We start from the raw sequence: 22,721 nt of genomic DNA on the forward strand, positions 1-22,721 counted from the left end.
TCACTGAATCGGCCGCCTAAGTGACTAAACCGCAAGCAGAAAACCGGACAAAAGCCATTTAGGGTAGTTCCAGCCAGAAGCACCCTTTTCCGGCTAACTTCTGGCCAAAAGTTCCGGCAACCCCCGTTTGTCCTCTTCAAGATAATTTTTCATTAAAGTTCCCGCTTTCCGTAGTTTCAATTTCTTTTCTTTTTCTCGGGGACTTGCAACCTCCCTTCTTCTACCCCTCTTTCTTCTTTCATGGGGAGACCTAAGCCGAACTGTGGGGGTTCGTGCTATCTCCAAGCTTGAAGCTTGTTGAAACCTCCAAACTTAGAGTTTGTTGAGAAGATACGATCGACCAAACACATCATTGTTTCGATCTAATCCAATACCTCTTGGAATCGAATTTTTTGGGTGCGACTACGTTAAAAAATTTCTAATTTCTTGGGAGCAATTACGCTCAGAAATCCCTAATTTCTTGGGAGCAATTACACTTAGAAATTTTTATTGTTTTCGTGGTAGCCTTTTTCTCTCCAAAACTAAACCCTCTTTTCTTGTTCCTTTTCAGGATGGGTAACCTGAACAAAATGGACTTTGCTCCATTAGGGACAACTGACTATGGATATCACAAGTGGGTTCGTGATGTCCGCCAGCATCTCAAGGCCCAAGGAATCCTGGAAACGATTCTTGAGCCTAGCCAGGACGTGCTAACTGTTGAGCAAGCTCAAGCTTTGAAAGCAAATAGAGCAGCCTTGGAGGCAAAATAAGGAGAAAGCTGTCATCCTAATGACTCGTCATATGGATGATTCACTCCAGTACGAGTATCTAAATGAAGAAGACCCCAGAAGGCTGTGGGTCTCACTCGAAGAGCGCTTTGGCAACGTCCGTGACTCCCAGCTTCCTGACTTAGAAGTGAGATGGCATAATCTCCTCTTATGTGATTTAAAGTCAGTTCTTGACTACAACTCGGAAGCACTTCGCATTAAATCCTTAATGGAATTTTGTGAAAAAGATATCATAGATGCGATGTTGATTGAGAGGACTCTCTCTACCTTCCCCGTCTGTGCTTTGATGGTTGCTAAGAACTATTGAATCGATGTTACTGCAGGACAGATCACAAGGTTTCATAAGCTCATTGGAGCCATGAATGTCACTAAAAAGCATGACAACATCCTTGTGAAGAATTATAATTCGAGACCCGTGGGAACAAAGTCTATTCCGGAGTTCAATTATAGTCGCGCCCCTAAAGGAGGGCACCAAGAGCGAAACTCTAAATCTAGGGACATTCCTGGACGTTCTGGTGCATATTATCGCTCTAATAAGGAAGGTAACCACCAAAATAGGTGGACACGGAACCGAAGAGGTCAACGTGAAAAGAGAGAGGGAGGCAACGCCTCTAGCCATGTTGGTGATGCCACCAACACTAAGAGCCATCCTAATAACGCTTTCAAAGCGCCTTAATCAAGGGAGTCTAAGCACATGGATGTATGTTCTTGATGTGGAGCAACCGGTCATTGGGCACACATTTGTAGACCTCGTGAGAATATTGTTACAGCCTACAAAACATATTGTGAAGCAAGAGAAGCTCACTATGTGGAACAAGAAGATCAAGAAGGTGATCTCGAGTTAAGGGTTGAAGACTTCAAATCTGGTTGGGATCAATAGATCGCCGATTTTGTTTTAAGTCTTTATTTTTCCAAGAGATGTAATATGACAATAGCCATATATTTTGTACTAAATGTCATTGGTTTAGTTTCTCTTCAAGTAGGCTCATCCAAAATGAGTATGATGTCTAGGAAGGTTTTGAGATAAGTGGTACTTAAGCGAGCTTTGCTCCACCGACATCTCTTTACTCACCTGGTCATATTAATTTTGGAGTTACCAAAATAAGTTAAACGACTACCTTTGTTTTGCATTAGCTAATTTCGGATTAGATTTTTTTTGGTCAAAGAAACAATGATGTATACCATTGGCTTATGAATAAAATTTTGAGTTATGTTCATTATGACTCCATTTTAATTATAAGCTTTTGAGGAATGAATCTTAGGGAACTTCAATATCTTGCGGATAGTGCGACTACGCACACCATTCACCGCCGTAGGCAATCATTCTTAGAGATGTTGCCTACACATTCCTCTGTGACTACGATGGCTAGGCCATCAAGATTAGTTCAAGGACATGGAATAACCCAAATTCCGCTTGCCACATGGCACCTTGATTACTATTACAGAAACTCTCTACACTTCTAGGCAAATCGAACCCTATTGAGCCCATCAAGCCAACAGATTCTATGTGCGAAATCGCATGTAGAGAACGGAAAAGTGTTCCTTTGCAATACCTCTAATGATTGTGAATAAAGGCGCATCTTAGAAAAACTTATGTGTCTCTCTAGTGGACTTTATGTCACCACTATTTGAGCTATTAAATCTAATAAAGTCATGAGAGAAGATCTCTTGGATTTAGACACATATTAGCTTTATCATAACAGGATAGGTCATCCTAGTCATGATATGATGATCCGTCTATTAAAGACTTCATACGGACATCCATTCTTTCGTGCGAAATGAAGCAAAAACAAAAAGTTGCTTCCAGGACTGAGTGTGACCGCCGCCGCTTCCTCTAGAGCCGCTGCAGTCCACCAGCGGCCTAAGGCAGAAACCGTCCAAACTCATGACGTCATGGATGATATTTCCTATGGTCATGACGCCATGGTTGGTGATGTTGTCACCAACTTTGCTTCCAATAGCGTTTCAGACATTCAGGCATAACTAAAATTCTTATTGGTTGCTTCTAAGGCCTCACGCTCATTCCACAAAGCCTGTTCCTCATGGAAATTAGGACTAACATGGTCTTACACAAAAGATATGAAAATACTCATTATGGTCTTACATAGAATCCGTGGGGATTATGTGGATTGATTAAACCAACTTGCGGACGTTTAAATATTTTATGATGTTAGTTGACGTGAAAACACGCTGGTCCAGTGTTGTGCCATTGTCTACTTGTAATGTTGCTTATACTACACTCCTAGCACATATTATATGGTGACGGGCTCACTCATCGGATCATTTCATTCAGTTAATTGGACTCGACATGCTAGAGAGTTTACATCGAAGACTTTCAATGATTATTGCATATCACTGAGACTAATGTTGGACATTATATTCCCATGTACATACCCAAATGGTCTCACGGAAACGACTTCGATGGTAATCTAGACATTGGTAATGCGCACCAATCTCCCTATCTCTGCTTGGGGTGATGCAATATCACATGCAGCTATGCTAATTCATCTACGACCCACCGCCACTCAATCTATCTCTGTGTTACAGCTAGTGACTGGGTACCAGTATCTCGTGTTTACGCATATTTTAGTGTTCCATTTATGTGTCAATGCGCCGCCACAGCGCACTATGATGGGTACTCACAGATGAATGGGCAAATACGTTGGATATGAGACTCCAACAATTGTCTGCCACTTAATGCCCTTGCTAGGCGATTTCTTTACCGCTAGATTTGCAAATTGTCACTTTGATAAGACAGTCTTCCCGTCGTTAGGGGGAGATAAGAACACATATGTTCAGCAGGAACGACAGGAATTGTCGTGGTCCATCCCTACTATGTCTCATCACGATCCCCGCTAAAAGTGATGAGATTACACATATCTACTGCAAACATGCCTACAAGGATGGACGTCCCTATGAGAGCACATAATGCCACCCTACATGGAGGTAAGCATCGCATCAACGCTATAGAGAGTGGTACTCTGGTGTCACAGGCCATGACCCCAGCTAGGATGCGTGGGAGGCCCGTGGGTTCGAATGATACTTTGGTACAACCCAATCCTTTGATCATTGACACTCAAAATCGATCTCATGAGAATGTTCCAGATTATGGTTATTATTGGGGGACGCCTCAACGTTAGAACTTATTCCAGATGTATTCACACATTTTTTTTGCGCATGAGTTTGTTGAGTCTGATGATAACAAACCATGCTCCGTTGATGAATGAATGCCATCGTAGAGAAAATTGGCCTAAATGGAAAGATGTGATCCAAGTTAAGTTGGATTCTCTAACGAAGATGAAAGTTTTTTGAGCCAGTGATGCTGACACCTCCTGACATAAAACTAGTGTTATAAAAAACGGCCGCCCAGGCCTCCTAGGCGCTGGGCGGCAGGAGACCGAGGCGAGTAAGGGCTAATCGGCGGCCGCCCGTCTGGGTAGTCTAGGCTGGTTTTTTTTTTTTTTGCAAAAGTGCTAAACGCCTAAACCTAAACACCCAAACCATTCAATCCCAAAATTAGACCACATCTTTCGCTCTGCTTCACGCCTCCACTGCACCTCTTCTCCACGCCTCCACCACAACTCCCCCGAGCCACCGCAACTCCCCCCGAGCCACCGAAGCTCCATCGCACCTCTGCTCCACGCCTCCTTCAGCCTCCAGCCCTCGACGTATTACGTAAGTTCTATTCTTCCATTTTTCTATTCTTCTTGTTCTGTATTCTGAATTTCTGATAAACAAATAATCTGGGAAAATTGGAAAATTGGAAATCTGGGTTTGAATGTTTGATAATCAATTTTCTTGAGTTCTATTTTACTCAGTAAAGTGATAATCAATCTTCTTGTTGCTGATAATTACTGCTTCTAAATCTGATTTGTATGAATGTCATCGTTACTCTGCTTGGATATGGAACTGTTCTTGGCTGCGACCTGCGAATTTCAATTTCTTCTAGATATGAAAGTATGAAGGGCTAAATACTAGTTAGTACCCTGTGGTTTAGGTCCAAAATCAATTCAGTCCCTGGACTTCTAATTTCATCAAAAACACTCCTGCACTTTCAATTTTGATCTAATAGGTCCAATTCGTTAATATTCTTTCAAATAGTTGGATTATTTGTTGAAAAACTATTTATTTTTAATAGTAGGACTCACTCCTAAATTGACAAGGCAGACCACCTCGACACCACATCATAAAACATAGGTCATATATGATCCACATTAACAAGTTAAATAACTCAATTGTCGGAAAACTAACAAATTGGACCTATTAGATCAAAATTGAAAGTGCGGGGGTGTTTTTGATGAAATTAGAAGTTCAGGACTGAATTGATTTTGGACCTAAACCACAAGGTAGTAATTTGTATTTAGCCCAAGTATGAAACTGTTCTTGGCGTTTTAGTTTTTATTGTTGGCTTTTGAGTTGTTGGTTGAGTTTATTGTTGAATGTTGATATATCTTTTACTGACTTTGTGTCTTTGTCAAAGACTGAAGACTGAAGACTGAAAAAGACAAATCTGTTGGACCAAATTTGTAAATAAAGTTGGTCCCTACGCATGCAATTGAATATTTTGGCAACAAATAATATGATCAACCAAAGTACCAAACTGATGGCCTTTGAGGCTTTGATGATTTTTAATTTAAAATTGTTTGGCTAAAGCCTAAAGATGATAAATGGGAAGTCTTGCTGTATGGAAGACCTGTAACTGTCATTCTTCTAGTTTCTGCTACTGTTATTCTTCTACTTTGTAAATTGTAATGAAGCTAAATTGTATTTGTTTTATTTGTTTCATTGTTTGTTTATTAATAGGGTAAAATATGATGGCATCTTCCGGAGGATCTAATGCTACTAATGAAGTGGATAGATCATTGAGGAGTGGGTCAACCGATGTTGGATGAGAGTTTACGGTATTGGCGGATCCACACAACTTAGACAAGTTGAAGTGTATGTTGTGTGGGAAAGTGGTTAGTGGTGGAATACATAGAATGAAGCAACACATTTCCAACATCAAGGGAAATGTTGCCTCATGCAAGAATTCTACGGATGCCGATAAAGCCAAATGTATAGCCGCAATCGAAGGAGCAAAAGCTAAGAGAAAGCAAAAGGATATGAATGAGAAGGAAGTAAGGGAAGAAGTTGAAGTTTCACTTTCACATGATGTAGAAGATGTAGAAATTGAAAGGTCAAGAAAAAGGCCGCACTCTCTTGGGCCTATAGATAAGTTTGCATCTTCAATCACTCTCGATTCTTCAATTGATGGAAGCACGAGGATGCGTCAACAAAACATTAATGATGTCATTTGGAAGGAAAGAACACATAGTGTGCATCAATGGTTGGCTAGGTGGGTGTATGAAGCTAGCATTCCATTTAATGCCGTTGATAATGATAGCTTTAAGAGATTTGTAGAAACAGTTAGTCAATTTGACCCGGGTTACCGACCTCCAATTCTATACCAACTAAGGGAGCCATTGTTGAAGGAAGAGGTTGAGAGGACTAAAAATTCACTCATGAAGCATGAAGAAGAGTGGGCAAAGAATGGTTGTTCCATTATGACCGAAGCTTGGAGCGACCGAAAAAGAAGAAGCATTATGAACTTATGTGTCAATTGCAAGGAAGGCACTACTTTTCTTTCTTCAAGGGAAGATTCGGATCAATCACACACCGGGGCCTATATCTTTGAATATGTTGACAAATGCATTGAAGAAGTTGGGGCACAAAGTGTAGTTCAAGTAGTGACGGATAATGCTACTAACAATATGGTGGCGGGGAATTTGTTGAAGATAAAGAGGCCAAATATGTTTTGGACTTCTTGTGCCACTCATACATTGAATCTCATGCTTCAAGGGATTGGTAACCAACCAAGATTCAAATGGGTGATTGAGAAGGCAAAGGCATTCACTATCTTTATCTATGCACATCACAAGACATTGACTTTGATGAGGAAGCATACAAAGAAAAGAGACATAGTGAGGCCGGGAGTCACTAGATTTGCCACTTTGTTTCTAACTTTGCAAAGCTTGATGGACAAGAAGAGTGAGTTGAGGTGTATGGTTGCTTGTGATGATTGGACCGCTTGTAAACATTCTAAGAGTGCCAACGGGAAAGCGGCATATAATACCGTATTGAGTACCTCTTTTTGGAATGGGGTAACACTTTGCTTGAAAGTGTTTGCTCCTTTGTTTAAGGTGCTTCACCTTGTGGATGGGGATAAAAAAGCCATCAATGGGCTTTTTGTATGGAGAATTATTTAAGGCAAAGGAAGACATTAAAGAGGCATTCAAACATCAAGAGGCCAATTATCGGCCAATCATAGAGATTATTGATGACAAAGCCCGTGGTCGTCTTGATAGTCCATTACATTTGGCGGCTTACCTCTTGAACCCCTATTACTTCTACAAGGATGAAGACATACAATATGATCAAGTTGTCAGGGAAGGGTTCTTTCTTTGTGTGGAGAAGTTCTTTCCCGATGACCTTGAGACCCAAAGTGTTGTGACAAATGAAGAGTTGCTGATGTATAAGAGCAAAGGAGGTGGATTTGGAAGAGCTTTAGCTAAGTTGGGATGTGCAAAAAATGATGACAAGTATGGTCCGGGTAAGAAACTAAGACTATTTCATTATTTTGTGAAAACTACTAGGCTTGATATTTGTTTTGTTTACTTATTATTATTGTTTTGTTTGTGGCTTTGTGCATATGTAGTTGGATGGTGGTCCAATTATGGAAATGGAACACCCAAATTGCAAAAAATGGCTAGAAGAATACTCTCTTCAACTACAAGTTCATGCCCAAAATTCATATCATGAAAGAAAAAACATGGAAAAAAAACAAAAAACAAAAAAGGAGTCTCCTAAGAAAGATTAAAGCAAGCATTGAATACCAAGAAATAGACCTTAGAAGAAACAAAGAAAAAAAAACCAATAGAATCCTAATTTCAAAAAGAACCAAAATTTGATATTGATTTAAGCCCACTTATCCTAAGAAATGTTTCTTTTAAAAAATTCACAAATCATATCAAATATCACAGTGATTTAAGTTCAACAAGTCTATTCTCATAAATACGACCAAAAGTAGTAAAATTAGTGCTAAAAATTTCAATGTACTATGTATCACACTCCCTAACGCAGTAAGAAAAAACATTAATGGGTAAACAAGCACTATGCCAATAATGCCTTCAAACGACACATTTCAGACGACAGAATTTTTGTTTTCTGTCGTCTGAATCTTGTAAAATTCTTTAGACGACATATAAATTAATTGTGTAGTCTGAATAGCATGAGAATCTATACTATTTCAGTTTTTTCATCTTTTTAGTAAGTTAGAAAATTGAGACGACAGATATCTGTCGTCTGAAAGAACTGATAAATTCGCAATGAAAAAGTGGAAAGTTAGGACAACATTTATATGTCGTCTGAGTAAACGGAAGACAAGTAGAAAATTAAGACAACATTCATATGTCGTCTAAGTAAATGGGAAACAAACCCTAATTAATCTATAGTATTCCCAGTTCCCTCCCTTAGCTAAAACAGAAAAACTCGGGCTTTCCCACTCATTTTGCTAGGACCTTTCCCTTAGCTGAAAAAAAAAAAAAAAAACCAACCCTAGATCTAAAAACACAATTGCCACCTCTCACTCTCAGTCAATCTCTCCCTCGCACGCTCTCACACTCTCATGAACCTCAATCCCTCAATCCCTTTCACCCTCTCCAGTTCACACACACTCCCATCCTACTGCGATTCCGGCAAAGCAAGCTTGGGTATGTCGTCTGAGTAATTTTCAGATTCCCTCTTTACCCATATCAAATTCCCTCTTCGTTTCATTACAACAGAACAAAAAGAACAAATGGGTTTCCTCTACTTCAGCTCTCCTTGACCTAATTTCTTTATATCAACGCAGATAGAAGCTTGAGGACTGAACCCCAACTCTAAAATCAAGACCAGAGAAGCTTCGACTTTCACGTACTCTCTTCTCTCCCTAATTTTCAATTGGTGGGTGTTCAAATTTATGGGTTTATGGTAGGGATTAGTGTTTATATTTGTGGGTACTGTTGAAATTGCTTCCTCATGCTCTTGTTCTTGGAAGAGAGATCTCCGGTCTTGAACGAGCTCGTCAAGTACAAAAGGAAGAGAACATTTGACGAAGCTAACTTCACCCGGTACCTTTAACAGCACCAGGTTATGAATTTTGACGTCTATGATCTGAATTTGTTTAACCTTTTGATTTGGGTATGGGTTTTTAGTGTACTATTGTGTTCAAACTAGTTGGAATTGAAGTGATTTGCAACAAACCAAGTTTCATAGAATTGTTGTTCTTTTGGAACTATTTGTGGCTCTCTGTTTGATTATTCATGTTCCTGCAGCTGAAATTCCGTATCTAACATTTCGACATGAACCTCCTGAAGGGCAAGATCTCATACTCAATTTAGTGGGCATTTGACCAGCCTCTCAGCTACCTGCGAATCTATCTCGCCGATCTATGGTATCTGTCTAATCTAGGGTTTCTAATCCATATTCCAGATTTGGTTTCTTTTTTCTTTTTGTTCGTATTTTTTCTGATTTAGGGTTGTATGATAATTGTTTGATGAGTTTAGCTGTTCGGATTCCAAATTTGAGTTGATTGTTAAGTCTGTTTTGTTCCTTGATGGATTAGTGGAGATGATTGACATGTTGGTGTCTGAATTTTAGGGATACTGGTTTTGGGATGACGAAGGAGGAACTCATTGACTGCCTTGGTACCATTGCTCAGAGTGGTACTTCAAAATTCTTGACGGCTCTGAAGGTCTCTCTCATAATGCATTGTTTTGCAGTCTACTGAATCTTGTTTTTGTTTATTGATGCTTTTGAATCTGATCTTTGTGCTTATATCTTGTTTGGAAAATAAGGATCTTGGTGCAGACAACGGTTTGATTGGTCAATTTGGTGTTGGGTTCTATTCTGCTTTTCTTGTTGCTGACAAGCAGGTGCAGTTTTGGTTTCACACTTTTTTTAGTCTTATGCCTTGTAAAAACTATCTGCTCATGGTTGAGCTTCTAGTCTGGATGACTGTCTTGAGCAGTAGCTCTTATGTGATTAGGGTAGAAACTGATCCAGAAAATATCATTAGCCGGGACGCAGATCAAACTATATTTAAGGGTACCTTACCTCCTTCATTTCTTATTTCATGACATTTGTTCATTTTGCATGTGCCTGTGTTGTTTGTTGGCCAATGAATGTGTGTGCAGCTATTTGTTCAATTCTTTTTTTCAACACTATGTCTGGATGGCCATCTTATATTTTTCTTCTTGCAGCCTGATGACAAGTATGAGTTCTCAGAGCCTGCCCGGATCCAAAGTTTGGTAAAGAATTACTCGCAAATTTTTCCAACATCAAATTTTTCTAAAAGAACTGTTGTATTATTCACTAAATCACTGTACAATTTCAATCTTGCTACATCTCTTTTGTTATAACTACTGGCGCCTGACCTTTTTTGTAGGAAGCTCACAGACAAAGTTGCAGTTGCTAGCTTCTTTGTTGTACGTGGCTTCTTTTGCAGACATTATTTATTTATAATGTCAATGATATCACAAGTATTTAATTATGTGGGATTATTGAATTTACATACAAGTTTCAGATACTTACTGGGACTCTCATGTTGAGCTGTTTGAAGTTAATGTTTGTGGATTTGGAAAGACAAACTCCTAGACTGGTGTCTTGCACAACATGAACTTAATACGACTTTAAATAGTGGATTGTGGAACAATTGCTGCTACAATAGTCAAGTTTCTGTTTTCAGATTACATGGTCTTTATTTTCTTACCTTCATTTTTTTCCCCTGAAATAGACTTGTAGAATTGGCATGCATTGGATTCCTCCTTTGGTTTTTGTTTATACATTTTGATTTTGCTGTTATATTGAAGTTTACATTTGTTATCTATTTCGAATGCAATTGTTGGAAAGGTAAAAGTTATTAGAACCTATTGTTTGTTTATTTGTCTTTAGTTTTTATAATAGTGCTTTTGTGTGAGGACCATATTGATGTAGTTAAATTAATTAATTATAGTTTGCAGGGGTTGATGTTAAACAAGGAAGGGTATGCTTCTATAGGAGGTGGTTCACCCTTGCGTAAGATGACAGATGAGCAGGTAGATATAATGCGGCTTAGTCTGTTCTGTTCATGAATTTTTGTGCTAAAAAGTTTGTTTACTACGTGATATACAGGCAAATGCACTGAAAATGGCTTTGGAATCAAAGGACATGCCGGTGAATGTCTATGTGGGAATGCGGTACTGGTTCCCGTTCACTGAGGAAGCAGTTCATCAAGTGAGTGTTCTAACTCTTGTAGAAATAATGTGTAATGACTAGGTTGGTTGTAGAAAATATATTGTCCATCAGATAACCAATGAAGTTTGCATTTTGTAGCTTCGGGACTCAACAAACCCTTTATATGACTGCAATTGCTTCCCAGTCCACTTTGGTGCAAAAACCTATTGTCAAGGTACTTAACTTACACTTTGATGCATGAGAGGCCTTTCAGTATTGAATAAATTGGTCTAAGTTCATCGCCTTCGTTTGATGTAACAATTGCAGGTCTTACCAGAAAATGGCCTGGAGGTTAGGTTATCAGGGTCAGGAGTAACAGGGAGCCCTCCTACAACTGTCACCCACAATGTTGAATATTGATTGGAGATGTAGGGTTATTCTTTACTGCAGTGCGTACTGATATCCAATTTATGCTACTGATGGAAATGTACTTTGGAAATGTACTTTGGTGGGTTAATTTATGCAATGTACTTTGGTGGGTTAATTTATGCAATGAGGAATTGATCTTATAATTAATCTGCCTTTTTGATGACTACTGTACAGAAACGCGAAGTTTTATTTTCTATCAGACAACATAAAACTGAAGTTCAATTGATTATCAAACAACAGAAACGCGAAGTTTTATTTTCTATCAGACAACATAAAAACTTAAAATTGTGGTTGGAATACAAAACAGACGACATAAAAATAAAGTCTTACAACTATTTAGACGACAGATGAGCATAATTTACCCAATTATAAGTGATTTACAAACAACAATTAAATGTCGTTAAAAATGCATTCAAACAATAGATTGTCAAACAAGTCTTTATTTTGGTAACTTCAGACAACATATATATGTGTTCTTATTTGTTTTCAGACGACAGAGGTTTTATTAAAACTGTAGTTTGTACCTCATTTCAACAACATTAATATGTCGTTGTATGTGATTAATAACTACAGAAAGTTCCAAATCCTTCAAAGTTGGGTTGTTCAGACGACAGAGCCTTACGAAACTTCTGTAGTCTGAGTGAGAACAGACGACAGAGGATATCTGTCGTCTGATGCCATAAGAGATGATAGCTGGATAGACTACAGATAATTTGCATATCAGACGACAGATATCATCTGTCGTCTGAAGCTATTATTGGCATAGTGAAGGCTCTCGACATAAAAATTTACGAAGTTATACTTAAATCCTTCAATTCCAAAATCTTTAAATTGTTTATGTCTTAGATCGACGGATTTTAACATGCCGTCATTCACTCTGACGACTACTTCGCCACTCTTTCTTAAACAAAATATGACACAACTCAAGATCCTTGGAGGAACAAATTAAATTGTTTAGCTCATGATTCAACCACATTGTATTGTTTCATCACCAATACGTCAAAAGAATCCACTTGAATATTTAAAAACTCAAACAAGGCAAGACAGTCCTTATATCGTGAAATAATGGGGGGAAGTTGTCTCGTAGCTTGAGAGATCACAGCCTTGCCAAATGATTCATCTAACATATATATCAAATATGAGAATGGAAAAGATAATATTGTCCTTGTGTTTTGAATCCAATGAACAACAAAATGAAAAAGGCAAGTTTATCTATATCATTAAAAGGAGGACAACCGTATGCAAAAACACCAACAACACTAGCACTCAGAGTCTTCTAGGAAGCGTAGTTAACAACCAAACATGAACGTCAAGTATGTGCAACAATAAGATTCCTTGACAATTTTAAAAAAATTATAGCCATTGATAGTCGAGAAATAGCAAAAACCATCGCTTTCTTGCTAGCACAATTTAAACTAGGCATGGCCAACAAAAATTGATACGCTTAGAAAGTGCACAACTTAAACCCTCTAAAAAGATGTCAACCATAGTATAGAATAAGTAGGATCGTTTGTTGCCAAGAACTAAAAGGGCTACTAGCTAGCATGCAACACTAAATAAATAAACAAAGAAAACACAAATAAAGGAAGAGTTTTTAGGTTTTGCAAACAGATTGCAAAAGATAAATAGTTGAGAATTTGAGAGCGATATATTCATATATACATGAATGGAGATAGTTGAGAGCATGCTTTTTCACACACCGGTTACATGCATATCAGTTTATAGGCCCTAAGTCCTTTCCTAAGCATGAATGACAACAATCAAAGAGAAACTATAAATGCATGAATTAATTTTTACTACGTACTTTCCTTAAGTTATATAAACACTAAGTGAAACGCACCAAGTTTAACCTATACTAATCATGCAATCACATACAAGAAACACAAGTTGCAAAACACATGAATAGATTATTAAGCATTCAGAAAGTTTGATTTTAGTTAGACTAATCCTTATGGAAACACCGTCTATTCTTAGCCTAAGGTTTATTGGCTTTACTATTGTTCTATAGTAGTTGCTACTCGTGAATTAAGAACATAAAACTATTATGTGAGATGTTTTCTTAAATCTTGCTCCAATTACATGCAAATATCATATGATGCTCATCATAAGACATAAGCACATAAAAGACGTCAATCAATCAATTAAGCAAGCAAACCATTCATGTAAAAAGTAAAAATAAACAAAAAGGAATTAATAAACTGAAATTCTCATAATCGGTGATTCGAAACACTCATAACTAAAAAGAAGTTTTTTCCACATATTCACAGAGTTCATGACATAAAATAATAAAGTTTGAAATCACAAAAAAAAAAAAAAAAAAGGAGAAGAGAGAAAGATGACACCCACAGTGGCTCTCTTGAACTCAAGGCTTTTCTTTTCTGAACTTTTTGAACTTAGAATATATAGGAATTGAAAATGTATAGATGGTGTGAGGGGATGCACAAATGCTGATGTATTCTCCTCTTTTTATATTGGTTTTCTACCACAAATCTTTTTTCAACTCTAATTAGTTTTTCTAATTTGAATTGAAGAAAGAATCTAATTGAATTTTCTAATTGGCTTTTGAACTTGATGACTCATTTCAATCATCCACATCGCTCCGTTTGTGCATATTAAGTTGGAATATTCAGTAAAAACTCGTCATTGGCTTTCTAGTGTGATTTGGGCCACTAAACATAAGGGCCCATTTGGTACGGGTTTACAAAACATTTTTCTGTATTATGAAAACAGAAATTGACGTAATACGTGTTCGACGCATTAAATCTTGAAAACATGGGAAACTATTTTAGGATACAACTCTGAAGCTCCGTATTAATTTTGGAAACGACTTTCACTCGTTTTCATCGTTTTCAAAAAACATCGAATGCAAACCAAAGAGAAAATTATTTTCTCACTCGTGCTTACCGTCCCCTGCCCAATTTTCAGACAAACTTTTTCTACCCAGAATTCTTTGTTCTTGGTAGTTTTCTACAGCCTAATCTTCTTTTCTTCATACTGCTACATCTACATATATATGCTTATGAAGTTCGATTAAATATAAAACAAGTAAAGAAGAAGAAAGCACCACCTGCAAGTTATATCCATTAAGCGATCTACATACATATATATGCTTGTGAAGTTCAATAGAATATAAAACAAATAAAGAAGAAGAAAGCACCACTTGCAAGTTTCCTCCATTGAGCTATTACTTTTCTAATCTTATACGGGATGTAGATCGAATTGATCATTGGAGAGATATAATGATCAAACAATGCTCTCTTAATTAACTATAAGTGGATTGAAGTATATGGAAAAGAAGAGCAACAACAACTTTTGCCAATCTATACAGAAAATCTAAATTTTGGTTTGAAATTTGTTCTTATGCATTGGATTTGATAGATGTTAAAATACACCTGGAGTTGCTTGAGAGAGAGAGAGAGAGAGCGTTGAAGAAAGATTGATAGGTGTTACTAAGGAAGAGAGTAAAGCCTTTCATGTATTTTAGTATAATTTTTCATTTGTTGGGGTTCGTGTTTTATTGTTTTAGATATTTCTTGAGAAGATGAATGAAAAAGAGATATCGATAGTTAAGTCAGGCAAATAATGGTGTTAGCCTTCATCCGGCTAAAGAATTTAAAAAACGAGTCCACACGATTGATCACATATGAGAAATATTTATAGACATATTTTACGATTATTTTTCTTGTAAAGCATTTTTTTAGAAAAATATACCAAACACATTCTTAAATCATAAAAATACAAAACTTAACTTATCGTTTTCAATTTATAATCATTTTGAAAAAAAAAAACTATTTTGTAAAACGATACTAAACAAACCTAAATTCTGGTCAAAACCCAGATTCACCCGCCGCTTGACCTTTTTGGTAATCAGTCATAATTTTTTTTCAGAAAAATGGTATTCACAAACTGTAAAAAGGTTTGGAAACTAGACATCCTAGGTTGTCCATCAATATAAAGATCGTCATCTGGCTCATTCTGAGCCTCCCTCAGTGCTATTAGTTGAATAATCTGGACTGGTTACCTTTCAATCCTTTCAATCTCTCTTTTGCTTCTTTCCTTCTTCTTTGCTCCAAAATACCTACAAAACAAATTAAGAAAGTAAATAACTTGAAAATATAGAGAAATTTGATACAAATAATGTATAATTACGCTCCTGTCAAACACCCCCATAATTACATTTTCCTAGTCCTTTAGCAAAACAAAGGAAAAACTAAAAACAAAACATGCAACCTTTCACTGTTTTGTCTCAAGAATTTCATACTTTCAAGACATCAAGATCAGCACAAAGACCAAGGATCAATCCAACCTCATTCTAAAGCTAATAAGAAATCACAACGATCACATGTAATCATAGAAAATGGTTGCATACGGTGATTAATATCTCAGCATGATTCGAACAAGTCTAAACTCAATTCTCACTTTACCCTCTTTCTTCTCCCTGATTTTCTGGCTCATGTATAGATTTTCACTCAAATTATATATGAGAGCAATGATGTAGAAAAGCAAACAAATAGTTCACATATGATAACAAGAAAGAAAAGCTTTAGTCTGAATAATTTTTTTTTTCTTCATTATGATCCCATGAAAGAAAAGCCAAAACTCGAATGAAAGGTCAGTGACACCATATGCTTAGCCCTCCACACAAATTGAATGACAACTTCGAAGATCAAAAGGTTTTTCATTTACGGTTGTAATGGGGCCAAGGGTTAGAGGTTCAAATAAAGAACAGATAGGATAATCACAAAGATCCTAAAGACCTAATTCATCATTGTAATGATGTAAGAGATTATGAAGAATCTTGTCGTCCCTTCAATGGGTTGATTTTTGTAATTGAGATTTATGAGACGAAAATACTACTCACCCAATTTAGGATTATCTCAATGTGACGAGAGGCCACTAGTGTTTGTTTCAACCTCTAGTAGATGTACCTCTCCTCATGGTTGGTTTTATAAGTGTGGCGGCTAAGGTGGGTGTGAAAGAAGGTAGGGCTTTTGATGAAAGAGTTCCATAACTTGCACACTATGCTGCATTTGATTAGAGACTTGACCGGCTACATCAACAGAATTTCGTGTACGATTTCATCAAGGAAGTAATAGTCTTGGCATGTTTCGATTCCCCCTTTGATTTTAGGAACCGGTTTTATTTTTGCAAGAAAATATGCTCATGGTTATGGTCAGTGCCAAGATCTCGGCACTAGAATCCACAACTTGGAAAATTAGGCACTTTGGTCACTAACTGGAAAATTGATGCGATACTTCTAGGATGTATTCTTATCAGAAGGCAAATGCAAACCAAAACCAAGATAAATAGAGGAGTTTAATGATTTGCTTGTGAAGGGGCCCAAAACTACATTTTTATATTGAGCAAAATTATATTCACACCAATTTTATATTCGTCTCCTTCTCCTAGAATGAATAAAAAAATTTCTTTCTTAATTTCATGTTACATTTGTATGGGAAAGATTTTTCCGATACATTTATAATTCATACTCTAAGACGTCAAATTTTATTAGTAAAGGTTTGGTTAAAAAAAAAAAATACATTACTATAAAAATTATTGATTGATTTTGAAAGGAGTTTTTCTATTGGAACCTTCAAATTTACTCATTTGACCTCCTTGCTTTTTACACCTCCTATCAAATTTTCAAATACTAAATTTACTCACTAAACCTCACTCAAGTTCCTGAAATAACCTCACTCATATAATTTGCAAACAAACTATTAATTACATATTCATTCCTTAACCAGATTACAAAATCTCTTATCTAATAAAAAAGAAACTCAAACACAAGGTATTGGGCTTTAAAAATTAATTTCTAATAAAAAAAATTGTTTTTTTTTTTACTTTTTTTTTTCTCTCTTGTAGATGTGCCAAAAAAAAAATGAAGAGTGTTCAAGTAAACCCTAATTTGTGTTTGGCCCAAACTCTAGGTTACTTGACCTAGTGGTAATAGGGTTAAATGAGAAGGATCTAGATTCCTATTCAATGTACGATTACTTTCCTTGTATGATTGAGATTCTATGCATTGTAATCCTCTATATAAAGAGGCCCCTATTATCAATGAGAATACACAGCAAATTCCTCTCAATTTCAGTTTCTCTACAACACGTTATCAGCACGAAGCCCTAACCCTGAAACCCTAAATTCGTAGCCTTCAAATCCCAGAAACCGCCACCGCCCACTTTTAAGATCTCAACTCCAGGAATCCAGAACCGGCGGCCCCGCCCCCAGAACCGGCCGAAATCAACCTGAACCGGCCACCGGAAGTGTCCAAACCGGCCTCCCTAGAAGAATCCGATGATCTCCAGCCTGGTTTGCCATCTTCTCGTCCACCCCTCAAGGCCACCCTTTGTCCCAAGCTGCATCTCGTTCCCAGATTCCGAGAACCAGAAACCTCATCACCGGAACCGGCCTAGAACCACCCGAACCGGCCGCCTGAAGAGACTGCACCACCGAACCGCTGCCTACCTCAGTGAACCCAGCCCAGCAGCCCAAAGCTTCGGCCCAAAGGGAAAGAAAAACCCTAGGCCCAGAAGCACAACTGGATCTCGGCCCAAAGTCAAAAGCCCAGAAGCCCAGCAGCTTGAAGCCCACTGACGTCAGCCTTGCGTCATCAGCCACGTCAGCATCCATTCAAGCATCCAGTCAGCGTCCAGTCAGCTTGCCACGTCAGCACCAGAGCGCCACGTCAACACCTCCGATCAACATCAGTCAACTCCGGTCAACCACTTTCCGGCACTTTTACGACAACTTTTTCCGGCGACTTTTTTCCGGCCATCTACAGTAACTTTTCCGGTCAAGAATTTCCGACCACTTTTCAAGGTAAATCTTTTCTAAAAGTTTCCGTTTTTGAAGTTTTTCAATTTCTTCTTCTTTTTCTCGGGGACTTCCAACATCCCTTCTTCTACCCCCCTTTCTTCTTCATAGGGGAGACCAATAGCCGAACTGTGGGGGTTCGTGCTCACTCCAAGCTTGGAGCTTGTAGAGTCCTCCAAACTTAGAGTTTGTTGAGAAGAAAACGATCCACCACATACATCATCGTTTCGATCTAATCCAAAACCCCTCTTGGAATCGGATTTTCTTGGAAGCGACTACGCTCAGAAAATCCCTAATTTCTTGGAAGCGACTACGCTCAGAAATTTTATAGTTTTTCGTGGTAGCCTTCTTCGCTCCGAAACTAACCCTATTTTCTTGTTGTTTTTCAGGATGAGTAACCTGAACAAGTTGAGCTTCGCTCCACTAGAGACAACAGGCGCAGGATACCACAAGTGGGTCCGTGATGTGCGCCAGCATCTTAAGGCTGATGGGATCCTAAGTACGATCCAAGAGCCAAGTCAGGACGTGGTTACTCCTCAACAAGCTGCTGCTTTTGAAGCAAATAGAGCTACGAGAGAGGCTAATGAAGCTAAAGCCATCATTCTCATGACAAGGCACATGAATGACGCGCTCCAAAATGAGTGCCTCAATGAGGAAGACCCAAGAAAACTATGGGTAGAACTCGAGCAGCGTTTTGGCAACATCCGTGATTCCCTACTTCCAGACTTAGAAGTGAGATGGCATAGCCTCCGCTTCTGTGATTTCAAGTCTGTACTTGACTACAATTCAGAAGCACTTCGTATCAAGTCTATGATGGAGTTCTGTGGACAGAACATCACTGATACGATGTTGATCGAGAAGACTCTCTCCACCTTCCCCGTCTCTGCATTGATGATAGCCAAAAACTATCGGATTGATGTCAATGCTAGACGTATCACAAGATTTCATGAGCTAATTGGTGCCTTGAACATAGCTGAAAAGCACGTCAACATACTTGTGAAGAACTATAACTCCAGACCCGTGGGAACCAAGTCATATCCGGAGTCTAATTATAGTTGCGCCTCCAAGGGAGGACGCAAGGAGTGAAATCCTAAGAGTAGGGATAATTATGGACGTTCTGGTCCATATTCTCGCCCTAAAGAGGAAGGAAATCGCCAAGATAGGCGTGCACGGAACCGTGGAGGTAAACGTGTGAAGAGAGAGAGAGGCCAAGCCTCCGGTTATGGTGGTAACGCCACCAAAGGCAATAACCGTCTACAAAACGCTCCCAGAGTGCCTCGATCAAGGGAACCTGACCATAATGATGCTTGTCTCAGATGTGGATCAAGTGGACATTGGGCAAAGAAGTGTACTGCATCCCAGAACGTTACAAATGCATACAAGATGTATCGTGAAGCAAGGGAGGCAAATTACATGGAATAAGAAGATCAAGATGGAGATCTCGATCTAAGGGTAGAAGACTACAAGGATCAAGACCCAGAAACTGGCGATTTTGATTAAGTCTTTTTATTTTCCAAGAGATGTAGGCAATTGCCATATTATTTTTGTAGTAGATGCCAATGATACTAGTCTTTCTTCAAATTAGGCGTACTCAATGTAAGTGTGATGTCTAGGAAGGTTTTGAGATAAGTGGTACTTAAGCGAGCCTTGCTCCACCGACATCTCTCTACTCACATGGTCACATTTGCATTGGAATTACCGAAAGGAGTTAGACGACTACCATTGTTTTGCATTAGTTATTTTATTGGATTAGATTTTCTTTGGTTAAAGAAACGATGATGTAATTCTGTTTGGCTTATTAATAAAAGTTGAGTTCTTTTCTTTATGACTCCTTTTTAATTACGAGCTTTTCTTTTAGGAATGGATGAACTTCAATGTCTTGCGGATAGTGCGACTACACACACCAATCTACGACATAGGCAATTATTCTTAGAGATGTTGCCTACATATTCATCTGTGACTACGATGGCTGGGCCATCAGGTTTAGTTCAAGGACATGGAATGGCCCAATTCCTTTTGCCCAATGGCACCTTGATTAAAGTCACTGAAGCTCTCTACACTCCTAAGGCAAACTGAACCTTATTGAGCTTTAAAGATATTAGAGCCAACGGATTCCATGCGGAAACGCATAGTGAGAACGGAATAGAATTCCTTTGCATTACCTCTAATGATTGCGGAAGAAAGCGCATCTTAGAGAAGCTTATGTGTCAATCTAGTGGACTTTATGTCACTACAATTCGACCTATTGAATCCAACAATGTCATAAGAGAAGATCTCTTGGATTCAGACACATATTGGCTTTGGCATGACCGACTAGGACATCCTGGTCATGATATGATGCTCCATATATTAAAGACTTCCATTCTTCAGAGTGAGAAGAAGCAAGAATCAAAAATTGATTCCTGGACTTAGCAAGACCGCAACAATTGCAGCATCTGGCGCTGCAGCCGTCTTGGGGCGCCAAAGGGCAGCTCAAGTCCCATGAGCATGACGCCATGGTTGTTCCTCCCAATGGCCATGACGCCATAAACAGCAATTCCCATGGCTCCAACACCATGATGGGAGATGTAGTCACACATTTTGCTTCTAATAGCGCTACAGACGCTCAGGCCCAACTAAAATCCTCATTGGTTACTTCTAAGGCCCCTCGCTCTTTCTGCAAAGCCTGTTCATTCGGGAAATTAGGACCGAGACCGTCCTACGCAAAGGATCCCAAAATACTCATTCCGTTCTTACAGAGAATCCAAGGGGATATTTGTGGACCAATTCAACCATCATGCGGACCTTTTAAATACTTTATGGTATTGGTTGATGCGTCGACACGCTGGTCACATGTCGCGCTATTGTCCACTCGAAATGCTGCTTATGCTAAACTCCTCGCCCAGATTATTCGTCTACGGGCTCACTACCCTGACCATCCTATTAAGTCAATTCGACTTGATAATGCTGGGGAGTTTACATTGAAAACATTCGATCACTATTGCATGTCACTGGGGATTGATGTAGAACATCCAGTTCCCCATGTTCATACCCAAAATGGTCTCGCAGAAGCCGCTATCAAACGACTACAGATGATAGCCCAGACATTGGTTATGCGCACCAATCTCCCTGTTTCTGCTTGGGGATATGCAATATTGCATGCGGCGACGCTAATTCGTCTACGACCCACTACAACCCAATCTTACTCTGCGTTACAGCTAGTGACTGGGTACGAGCCTGATATCTCGCACTTACGCATTTTTGTGTGTGCCATTTATGTGCCTATTACGCCGCCACAGCGTACTAAGATGGGTCCACAAAGGCGAATGGGCATTTTTGTTGGATATGAATCTCCAACGATCGTCCGCTACCTCGAACCCTTGACAGGCTATCTCTTTACCTCTAGATTTGCGGATTGTCACTTTGATGAGACAGTCTTCCCATCGTTAGGGGGAGATAAAAACACATATGTTCAACAGGAACGACAGGAATTGTCGTGGTCTGTCCCCACTATGTCTCATCTCGATCCCCGTACCGCACAGTCCGAACTTGAAGTGCGAAGAATAATCGAGCTCCAGAACGTAGCAGACACTCTGCCTGATGCGTTTTCTGATGTTGCCAAAGTGACGAGATCACACATACCTGGTGTAAACGTACCTGCAAGGATCGATGTCCCAAATACTGGACATCACGCCACTCCTGTGACAACAGGAGATGGCGCCATTGCCCAACATGGCAATGACGTGGCATCTATGGCCGCAGGTCCCGCAAGAAAGCGCGGTAGACTGATTGGTTCGAAGGATACTCGCCCTAGAAAGAGAGCGAATGAGGCACAAACAAATCCTTTGATCATCGATACTCAAAATCTTTCCCATGAGAATGTTCCGGATTATGGTTATGTCCAAGAGACATCATTGGGGGACGCCTCAATGTCAGAACCTATCCCTGAGAACGTAGAGATCTCTGTTAATTACACTAGTGTACATGGGACGTGGGAAAGAAACTCCATCATCATTGATGATGTATTCGCGTATTCAGTGGCGCGTGAGATTATTGAGACCGATGACATCGAACCACGCTCCGTTGATGAATGCCAACGTAGAGCTGATTGGCCAAAGTGGAAAGATGCGATCCAGGCAGAACTTGATTCTCTAGCGAAAAGAAAGGTATTCGGACCAGTTGTGCCAATACCGCCCAACACCAAACCAGTTGGTCACAAATGGGTATTCGTTAGAAAGCGTAATGAGAAAAACGAGATTGTAAGGTACAAAGCTCGCCTTGTGGCGCAAGGTTTCTCACAACGCCCTGGAATCGACTACGAGGAGACCTATTCTCCCGTAATGGACGTCATAACGTTCCGCTACCTTGTCAGTTTGGTAGTTTCCGAAAAACTGAACACTGAACATGCAGCTTATGGATGTGGTTACTGCGTATCTATATGGGGATCTAGATACAGAGATATACATGAAGATTCCAGAAGGAATTCAGTTACCCAAATCA

At 39.0% G+C, this 22,721-nt stretch overlaps 1 protein-coding gene across 1 annotated transcript; it reads left to right on the forward strand.

The window, feature by feature from the left end:
* The first annotated feature begins 5,746 nt into the window (after positions 1 to 5,746).
* LOC133730661 (uncharacterized) lies at positions 5,747 to 11,099 on the forward strand. Its single transcript, XM_062158211.1, has 8 exons — positions 5,747 to 6,804; positions 6,947 to 7,345; positions 9,444 to 9,537; positions 9,641 to 9,718; positions 10,046 to 10,167; positions 10,655 to 10,694; positions 10,805 to 10,879; positions 10,956 to 11,099. Exons 1-8 carry the CDS (start codon positions 5,747 to 5,749, stop codon positions 11,097 to 11,099), a joined length of 2,010 nt encoding a protein of 669 aa, XP_062014195.1.
* Positions 11,100 to 22,721: the final 11,622 nt, after the last annotated feature.

The sequence above is a fragment of the Rosa rugosa genome, chromosome 2 (assembly GCF_958449725.1).
Source record: "Rosa rugosa chromosome 2, drRosRugo1.1, whole genome shotgun sequence".
Taxonomy (NCBI): Eukaryota; Viridiplantae; Streptophyta; class Magnoliopsida; order Rosales; family Rosaceae; genus Rosa; species Rosa rugosa.